The sequence below is a fragment of the Genypterus blacodes genome, unplaced genomic scaffold, assembly GCF_046128005.1.
Source record: "Genypterus blacodes isolate CSIRO-AG114 ecotype Tasmania unplaced genomic scaffold, CSIRO-AGI_Gbla_v1 ptg000105l_1, whole genome shotgun sequence".
Lineage (NCBI taxonomy): Eukaryota > Metazoa > Chordata > Actinopteri > Ophidiiformes > Ophidiidae > Genypterus > Genypterus blacodes.
This window is the reverse complement of record NW_027466909.1, coordinates 609,875-631,365: the sequence shown is the minus strand read 5'-3', so window position 1 is coordinate 631,365 and position 21,491 is coordinate 609,875. Positions and strand designations below refer to the sequence as shown.

The 21,491-nt window shown below is 44.9% G+C and overlaps 3 protein-coding genes across 3 annotated transcripts; 1 reads left to right on the top strand and 2 right to left on the bottom strand.

The window, feature by feature from the left end:
• Positions 1-660: 660 nt before the first annotated feature.
• Positions 661-4,145, top strand: cuedc2 (CUE domain containing 2). Its single transcript, XM_076160306.1, has 9 exons — positions 661-766; positions 1,338-1,424; positions 1,517-1,660; positions 1,767-1,828; positions 1,933-2,060; positions 2,153-2,320; positions 2,531-2,595; positions 2,679-2,739; positions 2,824-4,145. The coding sequence occupies exons 2-9, from the start codon at positions 1,351-1,353 to the stop codon at positions 2,968-2,970; spliced, it is 849 nt and encodes a 282-aa protein (XP_076016421.1). The 5' UTR covers positions 661-766; positions 1,338-1,350; the 3' UTR covers positions 2,971-4,145.
• Positions 4,146-4,588: 443 nt separating this feature from the next.
• Positions 4,589-10,622, bottom strand: hif1an (hypoxia inducible factor 1 subunit alpha inhibitor). Its single transcript, XM_076160304.1, has 8 exons — positions 10,265-10,622; positions 8,200-8,450; positions 7,653-7,801; positions 7,277-7,422; positions 7,050-7,156; positions 6,751-6,814; positions 6,548-6,658; positions 4,589-6,121 (listed from the first exon to the last, which is right to left on the bottom strand). Exons 1-8 carry the CDS (start codon positions 10,442-10,444, stop codon positions 6,065-6,067), a joined length of 1,065 nt encoding a protein of 354 aa, XP_076016419.1. The 5' UTR covers positions 10,445-10,622; the 3' UTR covers positions 4,589-6,064.
• Positions 10,623-15,314: 4,692 nt separating this feature from the next.
• On the bottom strand, positions 15,315-21,210 carry wnt8b (wingless-type MMTV integration site family, member 8b). The gene is made up of 6 exons (XM_076160305.1): positions 21,140-21,210; positions 20,215-20,248; positions 19,149-19,287; positions 18,171-18,296; positions 17,940-18,082; positions 15,315-15,884 (listed from the first exon to the last, which is right to left on the bottom strand). Exons 1-6 carry the CDS (start codon positions 21,208-21,210, stop codon positions 15,315-15,317), a joined length of 1,083 nt encoding a protein of 360 aa, XP_076016420.1.
• Positions 21,211-21,491: the final 281 nt, after the last annotated feature.

The window sequence follows — 21,491 nt, the reverse complement described above, 5'->3', positions numbered from 1 at the left end:
TTTTGGGGTCTCGGTTCTGTAAGCAAAAGAATCAATGAAAAGCTGAAAATGTTTTGTGACACTAATTTACAGTTTCCTATACTTTACTATCCTAGTAAAATATAGATAATCAACTATTATTATGAGTAAACTTTAAAATACAACAAACCTTTCACTTAAAACAAGGGACTGCTGTTGATTGTAACATTAAATATTATCATCACATTATTCAAACTGAGGATATTGTGAAACACGTTGTAGATTTTAAAAAGCTTTCTAATAAAGTTGTGTTCATTCAATTAATCAAGATTAGTAAGAGGAACTCTGCTGATATTGCATCCAAATGAAGTTGTAACAATATCACACAGTATTATGGGTTTTTATAATTTACAATTTAAACACCAAGCGCATGTAGATCATGTGAAATTAAATAACTTATTAAAAACGCTATTTTAACTCAATACATCTTCAAACTCCTGCAGGGAAACGCGCTGAATGCTGAAAATGATGTTTAAAAGCTGATATCCGGCGCCATGTGCACATATCTGGCAACAAACTTCTTCACAAAATCTGTGCGGTTCAGTCTAATTTGCGTGCTTTATGCGTGTTTCTGGGTTTTTGTTAGAAATGCGACGTTTGTAAGAGAAAACAGCTGTTTGTGATTAACGGAAGTGACGTCACTGTGTTTTGAACTCGCGAGCTAAGCGGCGCGGATCAAAGCTGCATCTTCTTCTTCACACCTCTGACACCAACACTGAGCTTCATGTCACCTTAAACCTCCGCAGCAGTGAGTTTGCGTCATGAAGAGTTCCACGCGTGGAAATGAACGAGTTTAGCGTCACAAAAAAATAAATGAGATGTTAGCGAGCCAAGCTAGCTAGTCACGAACTAGCTTAGCCTAGCGTTAGCACTGAAACACCTGTTATTGTGTGCGGGGCTGAGATGCTAACAGGATATTAGCATCGTCATCTTCTCTTTGACTATTTATCTTCAGAGCTGCTGGTTAGTTTGATGAACTCTGACTAAACTGAGTTCTCTGGCTCTAACTGCAGCTCCGTGTGTGTCACTGTACGGGATTAGTTTTTGTTTACGAGACTAAAGAATAGAGACGAGATGTTTTGAGTATAAAGTGGTGACTTTATTCTACTTTTAATGTCCAAATATGTCTCTTTTGTTACGCATTTCCTTATTATTTTTATTGTTCGTGAGATTTTATTGTTTGTTTCCTTTTTTACTTTATTCTCAAAACATTTAGACTTTATTCTCCAGCTCTGTTCAGGCTCAGAACTTCTCAGTCGGCCTCTTGCTGCTCTGTAAATCATGACAGAGCGCCACTTTGTCTCTCCTCTGTCTCACAGTTTGGAGAAAGCGATGGAGCTCCACAAAATCATCCAAAGTGCTCTCCACGATTTCCTTCAGACGTTCATTCCTGAAGCAGATCTCAGGTAATGATCCTTAAAATTCCCCCCCCCCCCCAACTGCTTTATAAATGGTTTTCTGTGTTTTCCTGTAACTCCGTCTTTCCCGCTCACCGCAGCTCGCTGGATGATGTCCTCCTGTCCTACATCACCGGAGTCCTGGAGGATCTAGGCTCCCAGGAGACTGTGGAGGAGAACTTTGACGTGGAGGATTTTGCTGAGATGCTGGAGGCTTACATCCCGGGGTTTGCTGAGATCGACAGGTGCGTTTACATTTACTGCCTCTGAACATAAACAAAGTGTTCTGACTGCAGGAGGGTCAGACTGCGTTCTTCTGTCTTTCTAATTTTAGTAATTTCTTTTTTCCAGTGTTAAAGTCTGTGAGATGATGTTCAGTCTTGCTTCTCTACTCGCCAAAGCTCGGACCTCAGGTAACGCTTTCATCCCTTCAGACTGTTTTCTAAGTGAATCGTCTCAATTTTATTTCATTAAATCGGACATTTCTTCTGTTGGTGATCGTGTGTTTGGTCTTCAGCTGACAGTGAAAGCAGCGCGCCTAAACCCCAGACAGCTTCATCTGAGCCCCCCACGCTGCCCTGTGGACCTCCATCAGAGACAGAGACGCAGTGCCTCAACACACAGACAGAGGGCGCCTCTGCCAAGGTAATAACATCCACACCACATACATCAGCACAACAGCTGCTCATTCAGAAGCATCGCTGCAGGAGTGTGTGTGTATGTGTGTGTGCACGCAGGTGTCCGTGCCTGAGTGGGAGGCTCAGGAGCAGCACCTGCTGGAGATGTTCCCCAAGTGCGGCCTGTCGGAGGCTCGCAGCGCCCTGTCCATCGCCAAGGGAGACATGGAGGAAGCGGTGCGCCTCATCATAGAGGGAGACGTCCAGCTGAGTCCCAGTCCTCTCAACGTGAGTCTGTGTGACGCCGTCACCACGACGACCTCAAGTCACATTCTGATAAAGCAAATTCAGTTGATACCTGAGCCACCTGTCTTAGTTTAGTGTGTGAGAGCTGCGGAGTGATGGGGACAGCATGCACACGGTCCTGGGTCCCTTTGTTTGTGGTGTGGACAGACGTGTCTCAGACTAGACTGTAGCCCGTCTGTGCTGTCGCTTCAGGTCAGCCAGGGGAAGAACGTGTCCTCGCTGGGAGACAAGAAGCTGAAGGAGAGCATCCTGGAGAAGTAAGTCTCTGATCGCTCGCATCTCTGTCTGACAAAGCGCAGCCTCACTTCCTGATCTGCGTTTATACTCACTTCCTCCTCAGATACATGCTGGTGGACAACGAAGAAGACAAGATAACGCACCGACCCGTCCCCCCCAAAGACGTAAGTCAGCACACGTGCTCCTTATCCGCCTGTCGGCTCTGTGCCTCTCGCTTTAACAAACCCCCCCCTGTGCGATTCCCGCAGGCCCCGAAGAAGCTGGTGCGCTACCACGGCAACCAGGTGGTGACCACCAAAGGCGAGCGATACCAGATGGTGAAGAAGGACGAAGCGGAGGAGATGAAGAAGACGTACGTCAACCTCAAGCCAGCGCGGAAATACAGATTCCATTGATGACTGAGACGATACTGTGAGAGCAGCTATGACATCATTGTTTACATTGTTTGGTTTTATTTATGCCTTTGTATTTGCTCGTCTTGTTGGTGTGTAAGTCGCTTATTTGAAGTTCTTACCACCGTCTGCCTTGGTTCAAACATCCTGTCGGTCATTTCCTGGTGCTGTTGCTTCTTCGGTCTCGTCTTTAACTTTAAACTTTTATACTTTAATCATCTCAGCAGGTCTGATGTTGCACTGACGCTTCCATCTTTGTACCATTCTCATATCTTTCTTCCTCTCTGCCTAATATTCCTCGTTTGTATTTTATGGAATGGTGGCGTTGTAGTTTTGACGTACGGACGTATTTAGTTTCTGTAAATAGCTGCTTAGTTCCTCGTGGTGCTTTTAGATTCCAACCCAAAGCCATCTTCCTCTCAAAGATCTTAGACTTGTATCCGTGGTAGAGAAACGCGGAGCTTTGTGTGTTTTCTCTACGGTTCTTATCGATGATTCTCTCCACATTCAGGTGCTGTGTAAGTGACGCTGACATTTGACTTTGAGCGTTACAGTGATTCTTTGTCATTTAATGTGGTGTAAAGTCGTGTTTGCGTCACCACACGGGGCCAAAGCCTGAGATCTGAGGAGCTGAAGGTGTTTCAGATGTTTCAGTGTGAGAACAAACCGTTTTATTACATATCTATATCTATATACATGCAGAAATCTGTATAACAATCATGAATACGTTTGCTTGGTTGTCCTCCCAGCTCCCTTGTTGGCCCAGCAGGACCGACGGTGTGTGTAGGTTGTGATTTTAGAGTTCAATCAAACAGCTTTGTCTTTATTTTTGATATAGATATTTAGATTTTCAGACCCTGGTGTTGAACAGGACCGAGCCCTTTGTGCTTACAGGGTCCACGGCCACTTTCACCTCATCTTTCACCTCATCTGTGCTTGCAGTGGATTTGTCTCATATGACAGTTGGTTGTAGACTTTTGATATGAATTGAAGTTTTTTTTTTTTTTTTACTGCTGTGTTTGTGTTGCTGTGTTTCTTTCTGGTTCATGTAACACACACTCTTGGTTTCCCTTGGGTGTAGTTGTGATACACTGGAGTGTTTTGTTGTTTCTGATGCGTTTCCTCATCAATTACTATAGGACAGTGTTACTGTAAAGCATGGAACGGATTTACTGGAACTGACCGCTCGCTCTGAGAGAACGCTGCAGCACAATTTATAGTAAATAAACACTCATTTTTGTAGACTGATTCATCTGTTATGGTCTGATTTATACTCTGCAAAGGTTCAACGACTGAACTGTAGATGTTCAGGCAGATCTGGGTTGTAATTTTGAAGTTTAATTTGTTTTTTTTAAACTTTATTTTTAGGCCATTCAAGACTGTTACCACTAGGTGGCAGTAGAGGCTGAGGACAGTACAGCCAGACTTCCAACCAAAGATCAGCAGGAGGTGAAGCTGATTCAGTCGCATACAAACAGTTTGAGTGGATCTATTTAATTTAGTTTCCTTCAATATTTCCTAAATTAGCAAAGATAGTCTTGTTATTTAGGTCAGATAAGCACAGACATGAAGGTTTGAGAGTTCAGGTGCTGCTTTGTTAATCAAGATATGAGCTCAAGCATCACGGTGTCTCCTTTTATTCTTTCAGTTTGCCCGTCGGTCAGTCAGTCACGACCCGGCCGTGCGTCTGCAAACAAACCCAAACTTTAATCAAGAGGATCACAGAGAACATCCAGCAGTGAAAACATCCCCATTTAACCCCTTACGGGCTGCTTAATGCCAGACTGGTAAGAAAAAACACACATCTCGACTTAAAAATTCTGAAATTGTTCATGTAACTTTTAGTGCCAACGTGGAGCAAAAGGCGTAAAGTAGCAAAGGAGCAACAGAGGAGAGCTGAAGCTTCATATTCTACACTTTGTAAAGAGTAAATAGCACTGATAGCCACGCACGGTGAAATAGATATGAACATTAAGCCACATTTAAAGATTTAAGCCTTAACATCAGACTTAAGAAGACTCAAACTTTGCCCTTTTAGACGCAGGCTCGGTTCATCTCTCTGCAGTCAGTTTGGCACATTACTGCACATCCATCCTGTCCTCCTCCCCTGTACATGACTACTCTCACACAAATATGTGTGAGAGCTTTTACTAACTTTAGAGAGGAACCACTCCGATCCGGCTTCGTGAAAAACCTAAAAGTGCTTCCGGAGCGTTTAGAGAGCTTTGTGGTTTACCTTAACAGTGAGTGTGTTTGATTGAGTGCTGTGTGTGGGTGTGTGTGTGTGTGTGTGGACGAGGGAACGATAACTGAAGCTTTACATGCGGCTGCACACTGGATCACGACGCGGCCCTTCTCTAGTGACGGGCCTGCTAATGTGGTGAACGTCATCAATCTCCACCAAAGCACAACCTCAACACCCCCTTTGCAAAAAATCACTGGCGTTTTTCCGGAAGTCGTAGCATTCTGGAGATATTCACCGTTGACTTAACGTGTCTACAGTTTGTAGAATGGATCTGTGCAACTGGTGGAAAAGCCTCTAAAAGTAAACGTTTGACCCCATGACCCTTCTGTCTTTGAGTTGTAGCTCCATCAGGGTCCAATCAAAGGCCTCCAGCTGTTATTGGACGCAGAATATCTCCAGAATGATACTAAACATACAACAAACAGGCAGTGACACTTCTATCGTAAACGTCTTGAAAATGTCAGAATTTAGGTTTAAACTCAAACCAAACAAGCGCATAAATAAAACACAAAACAATCCATGGCAGCTTTTCCGTTACGCCCGCTCAGACGTCGCAATCAAACCTCAGCATGAGACGGAAATGTGGAGACTGATTTGCGTGAATGTGTCCACACTCGGCTGAAGATGAGGGGGAATGAAGCTGTTGGAGCGAATTCCTTAAGCAGAGCAGGGGACTGTGATGCTTCCGTCCTCATTGGGATGAAGATGGCGTTTGTAGAGGGGGGGTGTCGGTCGTTTATTGCCATGCAGTTGTGTGCGTCTGCGGTGTCAGAGTGTGGTGGGCGCAGCAGGCAGCAGTCTCACACGCTTCCACACGCAGTGCGAGTTCACAGTCTGGAGGCTTTGAGCCTCTTAGCTGCAGTCGTGGTCATATCGGCCTTTGATCATCGTTTTCAGTAAAGGTCCAACCTGCAGGGAGACGGGAACATTGGGTTACCTGTCTGTCTGCTCCTGAGGGTCACAAGGCTCAAGAGCAGACAGACAGTTGAGCAGCACCACCTTCATGTCTGATCTGAGACTGTCAGTTACACAATGTGAACATAAGAGTCTGTCTGAGTCTCTCTTTCCCTCTGTGTGGGTCTCACTCTTTCTCTCTCTCTCTGCATTCCTAAACCTGCCGTCCTTTTGTCATTGTCAGGTCTATAAAATCAGGTAGTCCATAAATATTCGCAGTAAGTGGGTCACTGCTGGCCTCTGGGACGTTGCACCGACGTGCGACCTACATGTGGAGCAGCTTTAGATCTGACGTGATGTTCTAGAAACTGAAGTGTCTGTGTGATGCGTGTGTGTGTGTGTAGAGCCTTGGGTGTGAATGTAAAGCTTGGATGTGCTCACTTCATGTGGGTCTCCCAGTGCTTCTCCCAGCATCTTCTCAATGTTCCTCATGATGGCCACCTTCTGATGAGCTCGCAGTGGATACTCTATCCTTTTAGGCGTGGGGGCACCCTGGAGGGGAGACGAGTCAAATACAAACACGCTAACTCGATAAGAAAGACACATATTCAGGTTTTGGAGTCTTGGGACTGACGTGGACATACTTTGTACCAGAAGTTTACAGTGATGGTCTCTCCACCACTCAGCAGCGACTCAATGTGATGCCACCTGAGGAGAGAAACACAGTTAGAAAAGTTCATCTGTACAAGCAAAGGTCACAGAACTCAACGTGTTGAATCTTCTGAACGAGCATCAGAGTAACTATGGGCCAAATGTAGAGTAGTGTAGTCAGATGGCCAAGGAAAGAGCTAGAAAGCACAAATCCATGTTGTGCGAGAGTTTATGAGTGTAAGTTTGGAGCAAAGCAGTAGAATCAGTAAGGAACATAAAGGTGACTTCTTACCAATACATGGGGATGTAGAGCACATCTCCTGGCCCCACAACAGCCTCATAACCCATGACATTTTTAAAATTTGGAAACCTCTCATAGTCTGGATTATCAAAGTCGACCTACAGAGGAAAAGACAGAACATAGTTACTGTGTCGGTGCTTAGTTCGATTACAAAACGTGCTATTACAGTAGATAAAGTGCAGCTTATGGGCCTTGAGGGAGGTATGTGTGTGTCTTACTTGGCTCTGTCTGTCACAGGGGTGATGCACAGGATACGGATAGAGACACTCAAACTGGTTTGGGGGGAAGAGGATGCATCTCTTGTGGCCTTTGATCTGCGCAAAGAAGTTCTGCTGCTCGTCGTAATGTGCCGGCGTCACGTTCCCTGCAGCCGGAGCACATATGAGAAGAGTTTAGAGAGACAGAGGCAGAAACACCAGCGTATATAAATATAGTAGCGAGTTAAATCAGTTAGAGAGGTGTCGTCTAATATAACACAGCAGAAGCAGAAGCCATCAGCTGTTGTTGTCCTTGATTTGATCCCGTTTGTGCCAATTTCTGTCAGACCAACACAGCAGTCTGAGTGAAAATGCAGCCTGTGTCTGACTCGCTCACCCTCCATGCCGATGAGCAGCAGGTTGGAGGTGAGCTGCCCCCAGTTTCTCTTGGCTTGCTGCTTGTTGATCCAGTTCCAGTTGAAACCGAGGAAGTCCACCACGATCTTTTTCCCCACCGTGTCATTCAGGGTCTGCTGCAGGTAGACCCTTGGAGAGAGAGAGAGAGATGTGCACAGTGTGAGCCACGTATACCTTCTTAAACTTTATTATTTATTCAGCAAACTGTTTCTTTAAAACAGTGAAGCGCCACCACACTGCAGGAAGTGAAAAGCCATTACTTAAGTACTTCTGCTTAAGATGCCGGTGTGAGTGTCAGAGGGTTAAAGGGCGAGTAAGTGATCTGAGCGAGCACTGCCGGGCCGCGTCAGGTCACAGGGATCGGCTCCTCCTGTGCCAATGCTTAGTCACTCACTCCGCTTCCCTGTGCTGCTCTAGATTTCGAGATAGAAAGCATAACACAATGCTTTCCAGGCTGTTGTTTGGTCCGTATCAGGCTGAGATTGGCACGGTTAAATACAGCATTTCAGACTCCAGTGTCCCCTTACCGCTCCTCTCCTCCCATTTCCTCCGTTTGGTGCATTTTTTCGACAAATTCCGAGAATTTCATTTCCATTCTCTGTGATTTGGGGACAAAGTTCTCAAAGTTGGTCATCTTCTTCTCGTCGTAGTATAGGAACTTGTGGTTTTCGGCTGTGTAAACGGAGAAGTCTCCGCTGCCGATGTTCTCCTGCAGGTACCCGATGTCCCATTTCAGAGCCGGATACACCAAGTTTGTGTCTGTTAACACCACGGGTTCCTGGAAGTAGACAAAGCACATTTAGATCAGTTAAAGGCAAATATTGAGTGTTTATCTCATGGAAACCAGCCAATACAGGTGTAAGTACAGTGTGACACACTTAGTGTTTGTAATGTTTGTAAAGAATGACAGCAGCAAAAACTCTAACCTACAATGAATACCTAAAGTTTAATGTATGCCTGAGTTATATATTCCATAATAAAGATCAAAAACCAAATGACCTAATTAAGATGAGATAAAAGTTTATTATCCTGAGGGAAATTACTGGTTATTAAACCAATCAAAACACAGGAATGAAACCTGAAACCTCAAGTCATGCATGTGTTTGTTTATATTGTAAATACGTGTTAATAAAATGGTAAAACAATGATCAACTGATGCAAAACAACTGTTGCTTTTTCATAATTCAGTCATAATCTGTGTTCCAGTGATTTTATCTCACAATTTAGCAAAATTGAAGGATTGAGCCTTGAAAGTTCAACGAAACAACAATTGTCATGATGTCGCACGATTTAATTCACACTTTATTGCAAAACCGCCCGAGTTTCTGCACTGAACTAAAGCGGGTCAACACACACACAGCACAGCTGCGAGTGCTACGTGACCAAACAAACGTAGGACTGGATGCGCGCTCCCGACCCTCTGCAACGGGGTGCGCGCTCCCGCCCCTCTGCACCGCGCGCTGCTTTCTGCGGGCCCCGAAGTCTGACTACAACGCAGCACATTCACTTTAATGTGCGTCTTTATCACCGCGCAGCAGTCTCCATCTTTGTTTTTGACTTCGGTTTGTGCTTTCCGCTGCTTTTTCTGCCGTTTTCAAGCGTTAATTCGGGCAATAAACATGTAATTGTCACATTAAATAAATGTGGGGACCGCGCGAGACTCATTTGCGACTAGTACGGAATCCGTCAGTGGACAAAGCAATGCTGTGTGAACGCGTCAGGGGAGTTTGGAAGTAGAGTGTCCATGGTGGCCGCGTTCCATTCATGCCACTGGGCAGCGTCCTGACCCCATAAAAACCCGAATGGTACGCGGTATTAGCGATGTAAGAACAAAAGATACACATTTCGGCTGTTAACAGTTTGTAGACAACGAGATCAAATGTGTCACAGATTAATGAGCAGAATAGCATTACAGATATGTGCGTTACAATCTGTATGTCAACTCGTGTTTGACTCTTCAGGTCGCACGATTTCCTCTCTGTTGAGCAGAGATGGATGACTGAGTCTGAGTCTGATGCATTAAGATACTGGCACTTAGTTTCACATTCAATAACAAAGCCCGGACTCTTTCTGGGCGACGGCGGCTTGGTGTAGAGCTGCAGGTCGCTGTGTTCTCTGTACTGGTGGCTTCAGCCTCCTAATGTTTTTGTAAAGCCTCACAGCACACACAGTTCATCAGTACTTCATCATCAACTGTCAAAAACACCTGCTGATGATGATGATGATGTGTCCTGGGTGTTACGCACAGATTATTGTGATTACCTCATTTCGTTTGATTTACAAATTTGCCCATTTTCCGCCTATATAGTAAAGCGTAAAGGTCTTGACAGTAACAGGTAATGAAATCTTTCACTTGTAACTGAAAAGTGAAAGTAATAGTTTGTTTTGCTCGTTTTAGTCCTTCGTCGCTTTGCCGCAACTGTAATGTAATCCGAGGACATTATGGGGCACTTGTACTGTCACTTTTCATATTTGATAACGCCTCAATAGCAGGACCATTTGCAGTCGTTTAACATTAATGTAACCGCCAATCTTTCGGCGGAACGTTGCGCTTCCAGCTCGGTCTGAACCCGGCGTGTGCAGCGGCTTTACCTCGCTGTTGATGAGCATCTCCGCTCTGGGGTCGCTGTGGGACAGCCGCGGGATGGCTTTGGTGGGGAAGGTGTAGCGCCGGAGCTGAGACTCGTCCCAGCCCGGGCTGTGGACGCCGGAGAGCGCGGCACCTCCCTCTGTCCCCGGCGGCTCCGTCTCCACCACGGTCGCCGCTGCCATGGTCGTCAGCACGCGCCGAGTAGCCTCCCAGCTAGCAGCCACCCACAACAAACCTCAAACAGCTCGGGTTCACTGTTGGCTCACGGAGGATCTGACAAGAGGTCCCGAGAACCGCGGCAGTTATTCCGGGTGCAGCTCTGTTCCGCGACGGTGTAAACACGACAGTGAAAACAAACCAAACAAATCAGGGAAACGCTTGTGTAATTTAATGCGCTCGATACGAAACAGCGACATCTGGCGGCGGGGAGGATCAAACGCGCTTCTGTTGCAATGATACTTTTGTACCACAAGAGAGAGATCTTGTACTTTAGTCTGAGTCATTTCTGTTAAAATGAAAAGACATTTCTTACACGTTGTAGTTAAACATTCAACCTTACTGCTGTCCTTCCATTCAGAAGATGTTATTGATGGATAACACTGACACTGCTAGGACGAATCATAACAACATTTCATAATTATATATATATTAGTTTTTAATGTGCCTGTGTGCGTTCCTCCAGGGCCCAATGAATACAAAACAAAAATTTGGGAACACAGTTAACAAAAAGTAGTAATGAAAAAACAACTGAAAGTGTGTGTGTGTGTGTGTGTGTGCTTGCGTGTGTGTGTGTGGGAGAATTAAATGAAGTGTTTGGTTGAGCAAACACATTTTTGAAATCCTTGGCCAATATTTAACTCTGGTCATAGCCTCAGCTGGACTGTATTGATCAATCACTCCTCGTCAGACGCTGTACTTCGCTCAGTGGTCTGATGGAGCCTTGCTGCTGAACGAGCTCGAGTATCTTATCAATCACTTTGATCACAGATACTCAAACGAAGTTACGTTTGAAGTCACAATTTCAGTTTGTTTTATGAATGAAAGTTAGGAAGATAGATAGATAGATAGATAGATAGATAGATAGATAGATAGATAGATAGGTAGATAGATAGATAGATAGATAGATAGATAGATAGATAGATAGATAGATAGATAGATAGGTAGGTAGGTAGGTAGGTAGGTAGGTAGGTAGGTAGGTAGATAGATAGATAGATAGGTGGTGGTGAGTTTCTCCTCTTCCGGCCCCCTGCTGGGTTCCCATGCTCTGTGTTTCCTGTGCAGATCAGTGAGCTGATCCCTCTGATGCTCTTCTCTCCTCATTCTTCCCCTGACCACCCCGGTGAGCCTGAGAAGCTTGTATCTCAATCCTGCTGATAGCAACAACACACACACACACACACACACACATACACACACACACACACACACACACACACACCACTGCTCTGTTCTCCTTAATACATGGATTGCTGTCAAAACAAAGAGTGAGAATGCAACACTAGAGATTCCTGATGACTGATCTGCTAATCAGCCCACTGGGGGAAAAAGAACTCAAGGCCGTAAAACTCAGAGAAATTCATTAGTTAATGTAAAGAGTTTCAATGTAAACAACATGAATGAATGGGCCACACAGTATTTTCTTATTGGAGAAGTCAATACTAAAGTTTAACTTCACCATCCTTCATGTTGGCTCATCCTGGTTTGCTCATATGAACACAATTCCCATTTTATTCTCAAAATCTCTTATTTAGTTTTTCCCACTTAATGAGATAAAAACAAGGGAGAGCAAATTTGACTGATTTGTGTTCAGCATGTGATGAGTGTCCTCTTCATCTGTATTGGCGTTCTCTCACATTCACTCTGACCCTCGCCCCTCAAGGTGTCGTGGGTCCAAAACCCTTAAGCCACAAATCCTATTAGTCAAGGATTCTCTGGAGCATTAACAGCACTTTCCCCTGCTTTTCCTGGATTTCGTTAGTGTTGCCTTTTTTTGTCATTTTCACCACAAAGTTCACCCAGAACCAAAACTCACCAACAGCCTCAGAACCTGCGTTCATCTCCTCCTCACCCTCCTCCAAATGTTTCTTCTTCCTCTTCTTCCATGGTGTCAGCTCTCCCTCTCTGCCACCTCGGGCTCATGCGTCATTCCAAACTGGACTTGGCAGGGCCCAGCAACCCCGGCCTGAGAGACGGAAGTTCAGTCCCCCTGGTCGGAGGTCATGTCACCCTCTGGGTCGGGGGAAATGTTTGTGTGTCTAAGCCGTGTGTCGAGTTACACGCTGGCTCAAGGGCACTTAGACACCGAGAATCCTCTCATTCCTGATGCATTCATGCAGAAAACTAAATAACTCCACCGCGTTTATCTGATGATTCTCATTATGAGTCACAACAATTTCAACAATTTTCTCTGTATTTAGACGCAATCACTTAAAATAGAAACAACTCAGTACCAACAAGTTTGGGTGAAAATCTACACAAATGTTAAACATCCTCAATCGTTTCGATAATTTGGAAGATATTTTAATTGTTCTTTTAAATTATGGGTTTTTCCTTTGTGGTAGAACTTTAAAGTGGCGTATTTGTCTAATTCTACCAGCTCTATGCTCTGTGTAACACTTACTCACTGAATTATCTCATATATCCCATTTGCCATCACACTGAACTGCAGACGTTCCAGAATGCGGCGGGGCAAAGGTTTGGAATGCTGCTGCTTTTGTTGGTGGGAAGGTTTTGCTGCGTGCCAGGCCGAGCCGTCCAAACAGCCCGCAGGGGTCAGCACAGGGGGGCGGAGTTTTGATTATGATCATTATTCGGTAAATAAGATGTCAACAAGGTGTTTCCTTGACACTTTATTGAGTAAAAAGTGGAAGGTGCAGAAACGAACGCCCCCTTCTCAATGGGACCTCTAATCTCCTCTTTCATGTCCCATCTCGTCTGAAGGGTTTCAGCTCCGGCTGCCATGTGCTGCTCTGCCTGAGCCTGGCACTTCTTACTTGCAGGTGGGGTGAGTATCCTGGCAAGCATTTGTTTATAAAACCCACTTGTTTGGGCACAATACTTGAACTAACTTCTTTTGAGCGAACAGTGTGAATCTGTGCAAAGCCTTTTCCCAAAGTCCTTTAGAAGGCGACGGCCCATTGAGAGCAGAGAAGAAGGGATTACCTTCCTCGACAGTGGTGCATTTCCGAGAGAGCTGATTAGCTCTGCATTCATTGTTAAATCGAGCAAAGGAAGGCCCTAGAGGAGTGAAAGGACCCAAATAGGTGGGCCCAGAAATAAAACAGCCGCAGGAAGCCCAGCACAGGCAACCCAAAGTTTTCCCAACATTTCTTTCCCCCACTCCTAAGGAGGTGCAGCGTGAAAAAGGAGATTAGCATACAAAATTAGAGGCGGGATGATTTTTAAGGGCAACTTGCCTCATGCCCTCCACCCCCGAGGCCCTACTCTGTCTGGACAAAGTTAATTAAACCAGTATTAAACAGTAAAGAAACTTCCAAGCGCTGTGGAGTTAGGAGGCTCTTTGAGGATTACCAGGACGAGGCCGAGAACGGGAGGTATTTGTTGAGGCGAAATTGAGAAAGGCGTGATAGAAGGAAGGGGACACTGAAAACCTTTGCTGCATTCTTCCCAAAACACGCACAACGCAAAGAGTAAAGTGTGTTTACGCCCAAACATCAGGTATTACTGACACAAAGAAGGATGTGTGTGACTTCAGCTGAATAAGTGGAGCTTTCTTCAGCCTCAGACTGAAGGATTTATTACTCTTTCATTACATTTTTAATAGAAAACAAACCACGACTAACAATAAAGCCAAACTAGGAGATGCTGTGCAATAAATTAACAATGTACAGTACAAAGTGCTTCATTTTATATACAATTAAATACAGCAAGAGGGCAGCAAGGTGTCGAGGAAAGCCAGAGGATTCAGAAAAGTCTGAATGTTTCTTTGTCAAATAAACAGAAAGGTTGTAAATATGTAAATGAGCTCTGGCCTAAAGCTCTGATTGGCTCTGAAAAATGATTAATTTTTTACATGTAATTATTAGATCTTTCAACAGTGTTTTAATTTGGCCCCTGGAGATTTTGTGTCAGTATGAAAATAAACAAAACATGTTGTGGAGAATATTCCTTAACCCTTTGAGGTTCTGTCACTCAAACAGCAATCAAACACATTTTACGTGAGCTTGACAAACTTGCAAAAAATGAAGACTTAATTAATCACAACAAAACGTGTATATTTTCGACTGTAGATTCCGCTTTTACCAAGACTTCCTAAATATGTTAACACAAAAAGTTACATTTCCGAGTGATGAGCTTTCACATCAACTTTTGCGTAAACAAAAAATCAAGCCTTTCCTCATAAACTTAGAGGCACAGGGGGCGTGTCATCGGTTTCAGCAAGAAATAAAGCCGTGAACTCTGTTGACCGACCCCTCACGCGACCTCAACCCGGAAAATTGGATGAAAATTAATCATTATATCTGCATTATATCTGACGCTGAACGAAATTCTGCCCCCATGTGGTGGTGCTGTTTTATGCAGTTCCATGCTGCAAGTCGCTTAAGAGGCTACAAGAATCTGCCCCCTCCCCCACAAACACACATGCTGCTATGGTCATGTGATACACCCAGTAACTCATCGCTGCCCTACGGTGGCTCTACTGTGTCAAACAACGAAAAGCAAAGTCTGGCATAAAGCTACGAAGCTACAACACCATACCTGCGTTTCTCTGCATGTTTGAGGGATTTAAAAGCGTTGCTGGCGACCTCAAAGGGTTAAATGCCCAATGACTTTTTTTAAATGTTGTAAAAAGTATAAAAAATATATTTTAAATACATTTATACCAAACAAAAATCTACAAAGTTGTAATAGTTCCCCTTCTTATCTTCTAACATTGTGCACAAACTCAACAAGGAAGGTGGTGTGAATTTATGTGAACTTTTTCAAGATCTGAACATACAACGTGAGGGTTTGGAGGACCAGTGGCAAAGATATAATGATGATGATGATGATGATAGGGTGGAAAGTGATGAAGAGGCCATGATGAACAGCTCAGTGCTTCTTCCTCAGCCTGAGGTTCTTGCGGCGGCTGCCTGCACTCTCGTTCTTTCCCCGCTGCCCTCCTCTCTTAACGCAGAAGTACTTGGTGACCGTCTTCCGACACTGCTCGCACTTCACCGCGCAGCACCAGTGGAACTTGCAGTTGCAGCTGGAGACCATCTCGGCTTTGCGCTCCTCCACGGCGAGGCCGCACTCCCCGCACAGCCGCTTGCAGCTCCTCTTCTCCCACTTGCTCAGGTTCTTGCCCTTCTTCAGGCACTCGCGGCCCTCTGTGCCCGGCAAGCCCAGAGTGCGGTTTTCCAGGCAGTAGTCGGGGGAGTCCTCCAGGTGCACCAGCTCCTTGCGGGAGATGGAGCTGAAGGTCTCGGCAATGGCCCCCCTGCTGGCCGCGCTGTTCCCGGCCCCCCTGAGCAGGTCCACCTTCAGGGCGCGGTGGTACTTCTCCTTCAGGTAGTTCCCGACCTCCCTGAACTCGGGCAGCTGCAGCCAGCAGGTCTGCGTGGTGCAGCTCCCCGACACGCCGTGACACTTACAGGTCCTCTGCATGGTGCCCTTCACTGCCTGCAGAGAACGTCAATCATCTCAGTGTGACACTCAGGAAAGTACAGTTACTCAAGGAGCGTTTGGGTGTATTTGTACTTAAGTATTTCAATTTTAAGAGACTTTCTACTTCTTCTCTGTATGCAGCTGGAAATACTGGAAGTACTGTTAAAACTTTCTTTCTTTACTTCTCCATTTGCTCACCTACTCTTCTCTCTCTTTCCCCCTTGCTTCTTCTGTTCCCTCTTTACTTCCTTTTTTTGTCTTCATAGTTCCGTCCTTCAAATCAGTCTTTCTGTTTTTCCTTTGTTGTTTTTTTTACTCTTTTCCTTCCTTCTTTCTTTCCTTCTTCAACTCATCGGCTCAGAATTTCCACAAATTCCTACTTTCCTCTCTTACTTCCTTCTTTCCATTCTTCCTTGCTGTCATTCCTCCCTTCTAACAGTTTCTTCCTTTTCCATTCCAGCTACTTTTTTTTACTTTGAATTCTTCTGATCTGATGATGTAATGACAAAGAAAGCTGCTCCATGTCGAGTGTTGATCTTAATATTATGGCAGAAGAAAACCGAACCTTATTTGTTTTGTCAACTTTGTAAAAACCCGCCTGTGTTTTGCGAAGAAACTCTAAAGGAAACGCGGCTAGTGTGCGAGGAGACGGCAGGATGGGTATTGTCCCTTGATTGATGTGTTGTCTAACGAGGCGATTGTGCTCCCCAGTTAACAGAAAAAAGAAATAAAGATGAATGAGATAAAGGGGGAAAAATGATAGCTTCAAGGTTCCTTTTTTGTCGTCGTCCTTCGTGTTTCCTGACTTTCCTCGACACAAAACAGCTGTTGCTTGAAAAGGAGCGTTTTCTCTCTTTTGCTTGGAGGGGCGACCGGCTCTCTGTGGAGGTGAGGCTGAATCAAAGTTTCACATCGAGCCCTATTGTCCCCCGCCAGGAATGGGAGTATTTATTTAGCATGTTCATTATCAACATGTTTTCTACTGTGAGGAGTCCCATTGAGTGGAGAAATGAAAAAGAAGTTTTTCTCTCTTTCTCTCCCCATTTTTTTCTGTTACAAAGATGCTCCAGGTGCCATGGGGATCCTAGGGCCCGACAGGGGGGAGCAAAGGCACCGTAAACAAAGAGCACTTCAGCTGCACGCCTGTGGTCCCCTCAGACTCCCTCAGGGCCAAACAAAGACCAACATAAATGTGGGCTCCTTATTGCAAGAATAAAACTAAACACTTATTTTAAAAAAGCAGCATAATACAGAATGCTGTGCAATGTCTGGCTCCGCAGGAACTCTAATTAAGCTTGCACCAGCGATCCTGAGATTCTCAAGTTGAGGTATTGTCATAAGGGGCATTCAGCGCTGGTAAATAGGCCCTTCTGGTACACCGAACACACTGTTATTATTGGGGACGAGTGGCACCTCACTTATAGCGACGTGAAAGGGACGCTTGGGTGGCACACTCAGTGTAAATCTGAGCCCAGGAAAACGATTCAAAAGGTGCTTTACACTGCGCGACCGGTCGGAGGGCCAAGAGGGAGAGAGCCCAAAGATTTCACCCGATCTCAGAGGCCACGTTCGCTCGCTGCTTCTACAGGCTGTGGTGATTTGTCTGTGCTGCGATTCAGGTACAAACGTAAATAAGATTCTGCCGTTCTCTGAAAATAAGCGCCACGGCGTCCAGCAGGTGAGCGACGGCGTGCTGAGGTGCAAGTGGTAAAGTGGAACATACTACTACCAGTGTTCCATGTGATTGTATATACAACCATCTTCGTCAAAGTATGAAACCTCTTACTTTTGCATTAACTGCAGCGCAAACAAATCAGAGTAATAATCAGGGAGTGACTGAAGCAAACACGGTCACATTCAAATCTGTTACATGTTGATGTCATCGTGGACCAATCAGAGAGGAAGATTTTAGTGGTTGAGTTTGTTTTATTGGATGCATTAATGTGACCACTAACCTCCAGATTTGCAACACTGAACAATGTTCAACACAAACTGTGTGTTCTCCTTGCTCTGTATGCTCTGTATGCTCTGTGTGCTCTGGATGCTCTGTATGCTCTGTGTGCTCTGTACCTTGCGTCCAGCCTCGTTATTGTGAAGATTCATGGCTGCTCGTGCGTCCTGCCCAGTTTCCAGAGCGTCCACAAACTGTTTGGAGATGGCCTCACCAAAGCCGACGTTGTCACTGCAGCCCCCCCACAGCCACCCGTGACCACCTGGGTGCAAAGCAAGACCGTCAGACCAGAGAAAGTGGACTTGCTTGTGTGTGTTGCTCATGCAGGCCTGTGTGTGTCTGTGACTCACCACGCTGTCCATTCCTGCTGTCGTCACAGCCACAGTTGTCAAAGTCTCCCAGGCTGCAGTTCCTGGTCAGCGTGTACATCACCCCGGCCGAGCTGATGGCGTGGACGAACGCCGTCTCCCGGTTGGCTGTGGACACACAGGCTGAGTTTCACAAACTTTTCTCCTCTCCTCCTCATAGCTCTAATGTGCAGTAAATGTGTGGCAGCAGTGAGTCGGCGTCTTTAGCCTCCTGGACAGCTGTTAACTCGGTTGTTTTCCTTTGATTTTCTGTATTTTGTTGAGACTCAGCAGGATGTTGTGAGTTGGATTAGTGTGTTTGTTTTGGCCCAGCGAGCGTGGCCACTGTAACCATCCTGAAGGCTGAGGAATCTTCTCACTGGGCAGACCCCCATCCCCCCACCCCCCTCACACACACACACACACACCACCACCACCACCCGTACGAATGTGGCTCCAGAAAGTCTTTGACTTTGAGTTTGTGCCACAACAAGACAATGAGGCCTTGTTAGTTGTTTGTGTGAGGGATCCAAACCAAGATGCATCACAAGATGAAGATTTATTCACTGTTTGTAAAATCGGTCAATATTTTATCTAATATCATTTCTGGGTTTTGTTTGTTTTCGGTAGATTTTTCACATAAGAATATAGTTGATTGATACATCTTTGATTGAACATCACCCAGTTTGTTTAGTTGGTTTCCCAATTTTTTCATATATTATTTGTAGAATTGTTCTTAATTCGAGCAAGGAAAATCAGGAGGTCTCTAGACGCAATCCTGCATTTTCTAGATATCATATTTTGTGGGAACATTTAATAGCAAAATTATATTTTCTAATACATCGTCTAGGTTTTGGGGTTTATTGTTTGGGCAACTGGATTGCAGACCTGTGTGTGTGTGTGTGTGTGTGTGTGTGTGTGTGTGTGTGTGTGTGTGTGTGTGTGTGCATATTTGTGTGCATGTGTGTGTGCTGGACTCACCACTGCGCAGGCTGCTGTGTGTGGACAGCTGCAGCGCTCTCTCTGGACAGTTCCATCGGTCCCATGCAAACTGGTACTTGCATTCCTCAATGCCGCTCTGAGCTCCGGCTGCCACACTGCTGGAGTAGATGAGGTACGCCTGCAGCACAGAGCAGAACATGAAGCCACCAGTGACCCCGCTCTCTCTCTCTCTCTCTATCTCTCTCTCTCTCTCTTTTTCTCAATGTTTCAATGTTTCCAAGAGTTGAAAGTATTTATTTTGAGATGACATTGTTTATAGACAATGTTTAAATTTCCAAAATGAAGCAAAAAATAATGTAATGTATAGAATCAGAAACATTTTTAGCTTTTTCCTATTTTTTCACTGTTTGTAATTATGTAGATTTTATCGATTATAGACTCAATTTTATCTTTCAAAAAGTGTATTTTTAGATGTTTCACAGTTTTTTAATAATATTTCTCAGGACCAAAGTTGCCTGGTTTGGTTGAAGCACTCAAACCCCCCTGTCTCGAGCATTGTGATCATTTTGCAGTGGAGCTTCTCAAGTGGCAAATAAAACCCAAACTGGGCGAAAAGTAAAAGTACCAAAGTGACTTCAGCGTGTGAAGGGTTAAACCAGTGAAACCAGTGAAACCAGTGCGCTGTCCTGTTGGCTGTGTGAATGATAGAACTAATATGTCTCAAGTGGCCTTTGGGAGCTGGAGCACCACCTCTCTCACAGGGGTCCGGCTCACTAATGATGACCACCCACTACAGCCTCGCCTCATTCAGCCTACACACACACACACACACACACACACACACACACACACACACACACACACAGCCTCTGAAGGAGGTCAAGTGTACCAAGGTGGAAAGCAAATCACAAAGAGCCAAGAATATCAGTGATATATCATTAGCGCCATTGTTGCGGGCAGACAGGGAGCAGAGCTCGAGTTGAGACTGAGACATCACAGGGACGAGGAGGAGACGCTGCAAAGACACATCTGTCTTTACTTCACTTCCCGTCTCTGCTTTTGGGGGGGAAAAGTCAGGGAGAAGATCAAAAGAAAGTTGGCTTACCTTGGGTCCAGTCATCAAGAAATTATTCACTGACCTGGAAGAGGAGACAGCTTATTAACTCAGGGAAGCCAAGTGTCCTTCCCAGGACGGAGGAATTCCTCTGTCCTCTGCTAACATCTCTCATTAGTGCGCTTCACAACATGTGAAACCTTGACAGCGATGGGAATCTGAGGCAAAGTGAGTCTGCGGCTCTGGAGAGAACGGAGGCTCGCTGATCTATCTCAACTAGCAGGGCCTCAGTGAGTCATGTGCTGCAGTGAGTCAGTTTAGACTTCAAAATGTCCAAAAATAGTGAAAAAGTCCAATTATCATGAGTGCAAACGCTCTGTTCTGCCGTCATGACAACCAGGATTCAAGGAGTTACAGTCAGGACACAAAGAAGAAGCAGCATACCCCTAAATATTTGGCATTTTTACTTTATAAATTACTCAAATAATTCCATATTGTTATCTGGTAAACTCATGCACTTTGTGGATCTTTGTGCTCAGAATCAATGAAACTAAAATAAACAAATGAAGAAGCTTAACTTTGATTTGACTAATCCATCAATCAATTCACCTCTAATGCATCATTCTATTCTATTCTATATTTTAACTGTAATATTATCAATTGTAAAAACAAACATCATCTATAGAAACACAACACAATAATTAGTACTCCTAATTTTTATGGGTTAAGTTTAGATTAAATGGAGTCCAGTTTCCTTTATGTGATTCATTAATTCCCAATTTCCAATTTAAATAATTTCCTCCTTTCCAATTAACAAAATGAATGAAATGCTCCTCAGTTTTAACACTTTGATGCAATAACAAAAAACATTAAATCATTTGTATGTTGCAGTGATTCAGGAGCTCCAGAATAGAACACGAGTACAGTTAAGTTAAGTAAAGTTAATTAAAGTTAAGTAATGTAAAGTGTAACGTACCAGCAGCAGCAGGCCCTCATGTGAGCCAGGAGGATGAAGATGTAGTAGAAAACCTCCAGATGCACGAACATCCTGACAGGTGACGGCGGCGCTTCCAGAGAGGAGACTGAACCTCCAGTCGGGCCTGCAGAGCCAAGACTCTGAAATGGAGCCTGCGCCGTCACCAAGCGGAGATGATCTGCTTAATTAAAGAATTTCCCCCTCTTTGCTCTCTCGGCCAATCAGAAGGATCAGAAGGATCTGGGCCTGGACCGATCAAAAGGCTCCCCGGGCCTTCCGCCTGCTTGGGCTCCCTGCCGCCGCCGCCGCCGCAGAGCAGCAAAGGAGGATCTGCCTAATCCCGCACACTGAT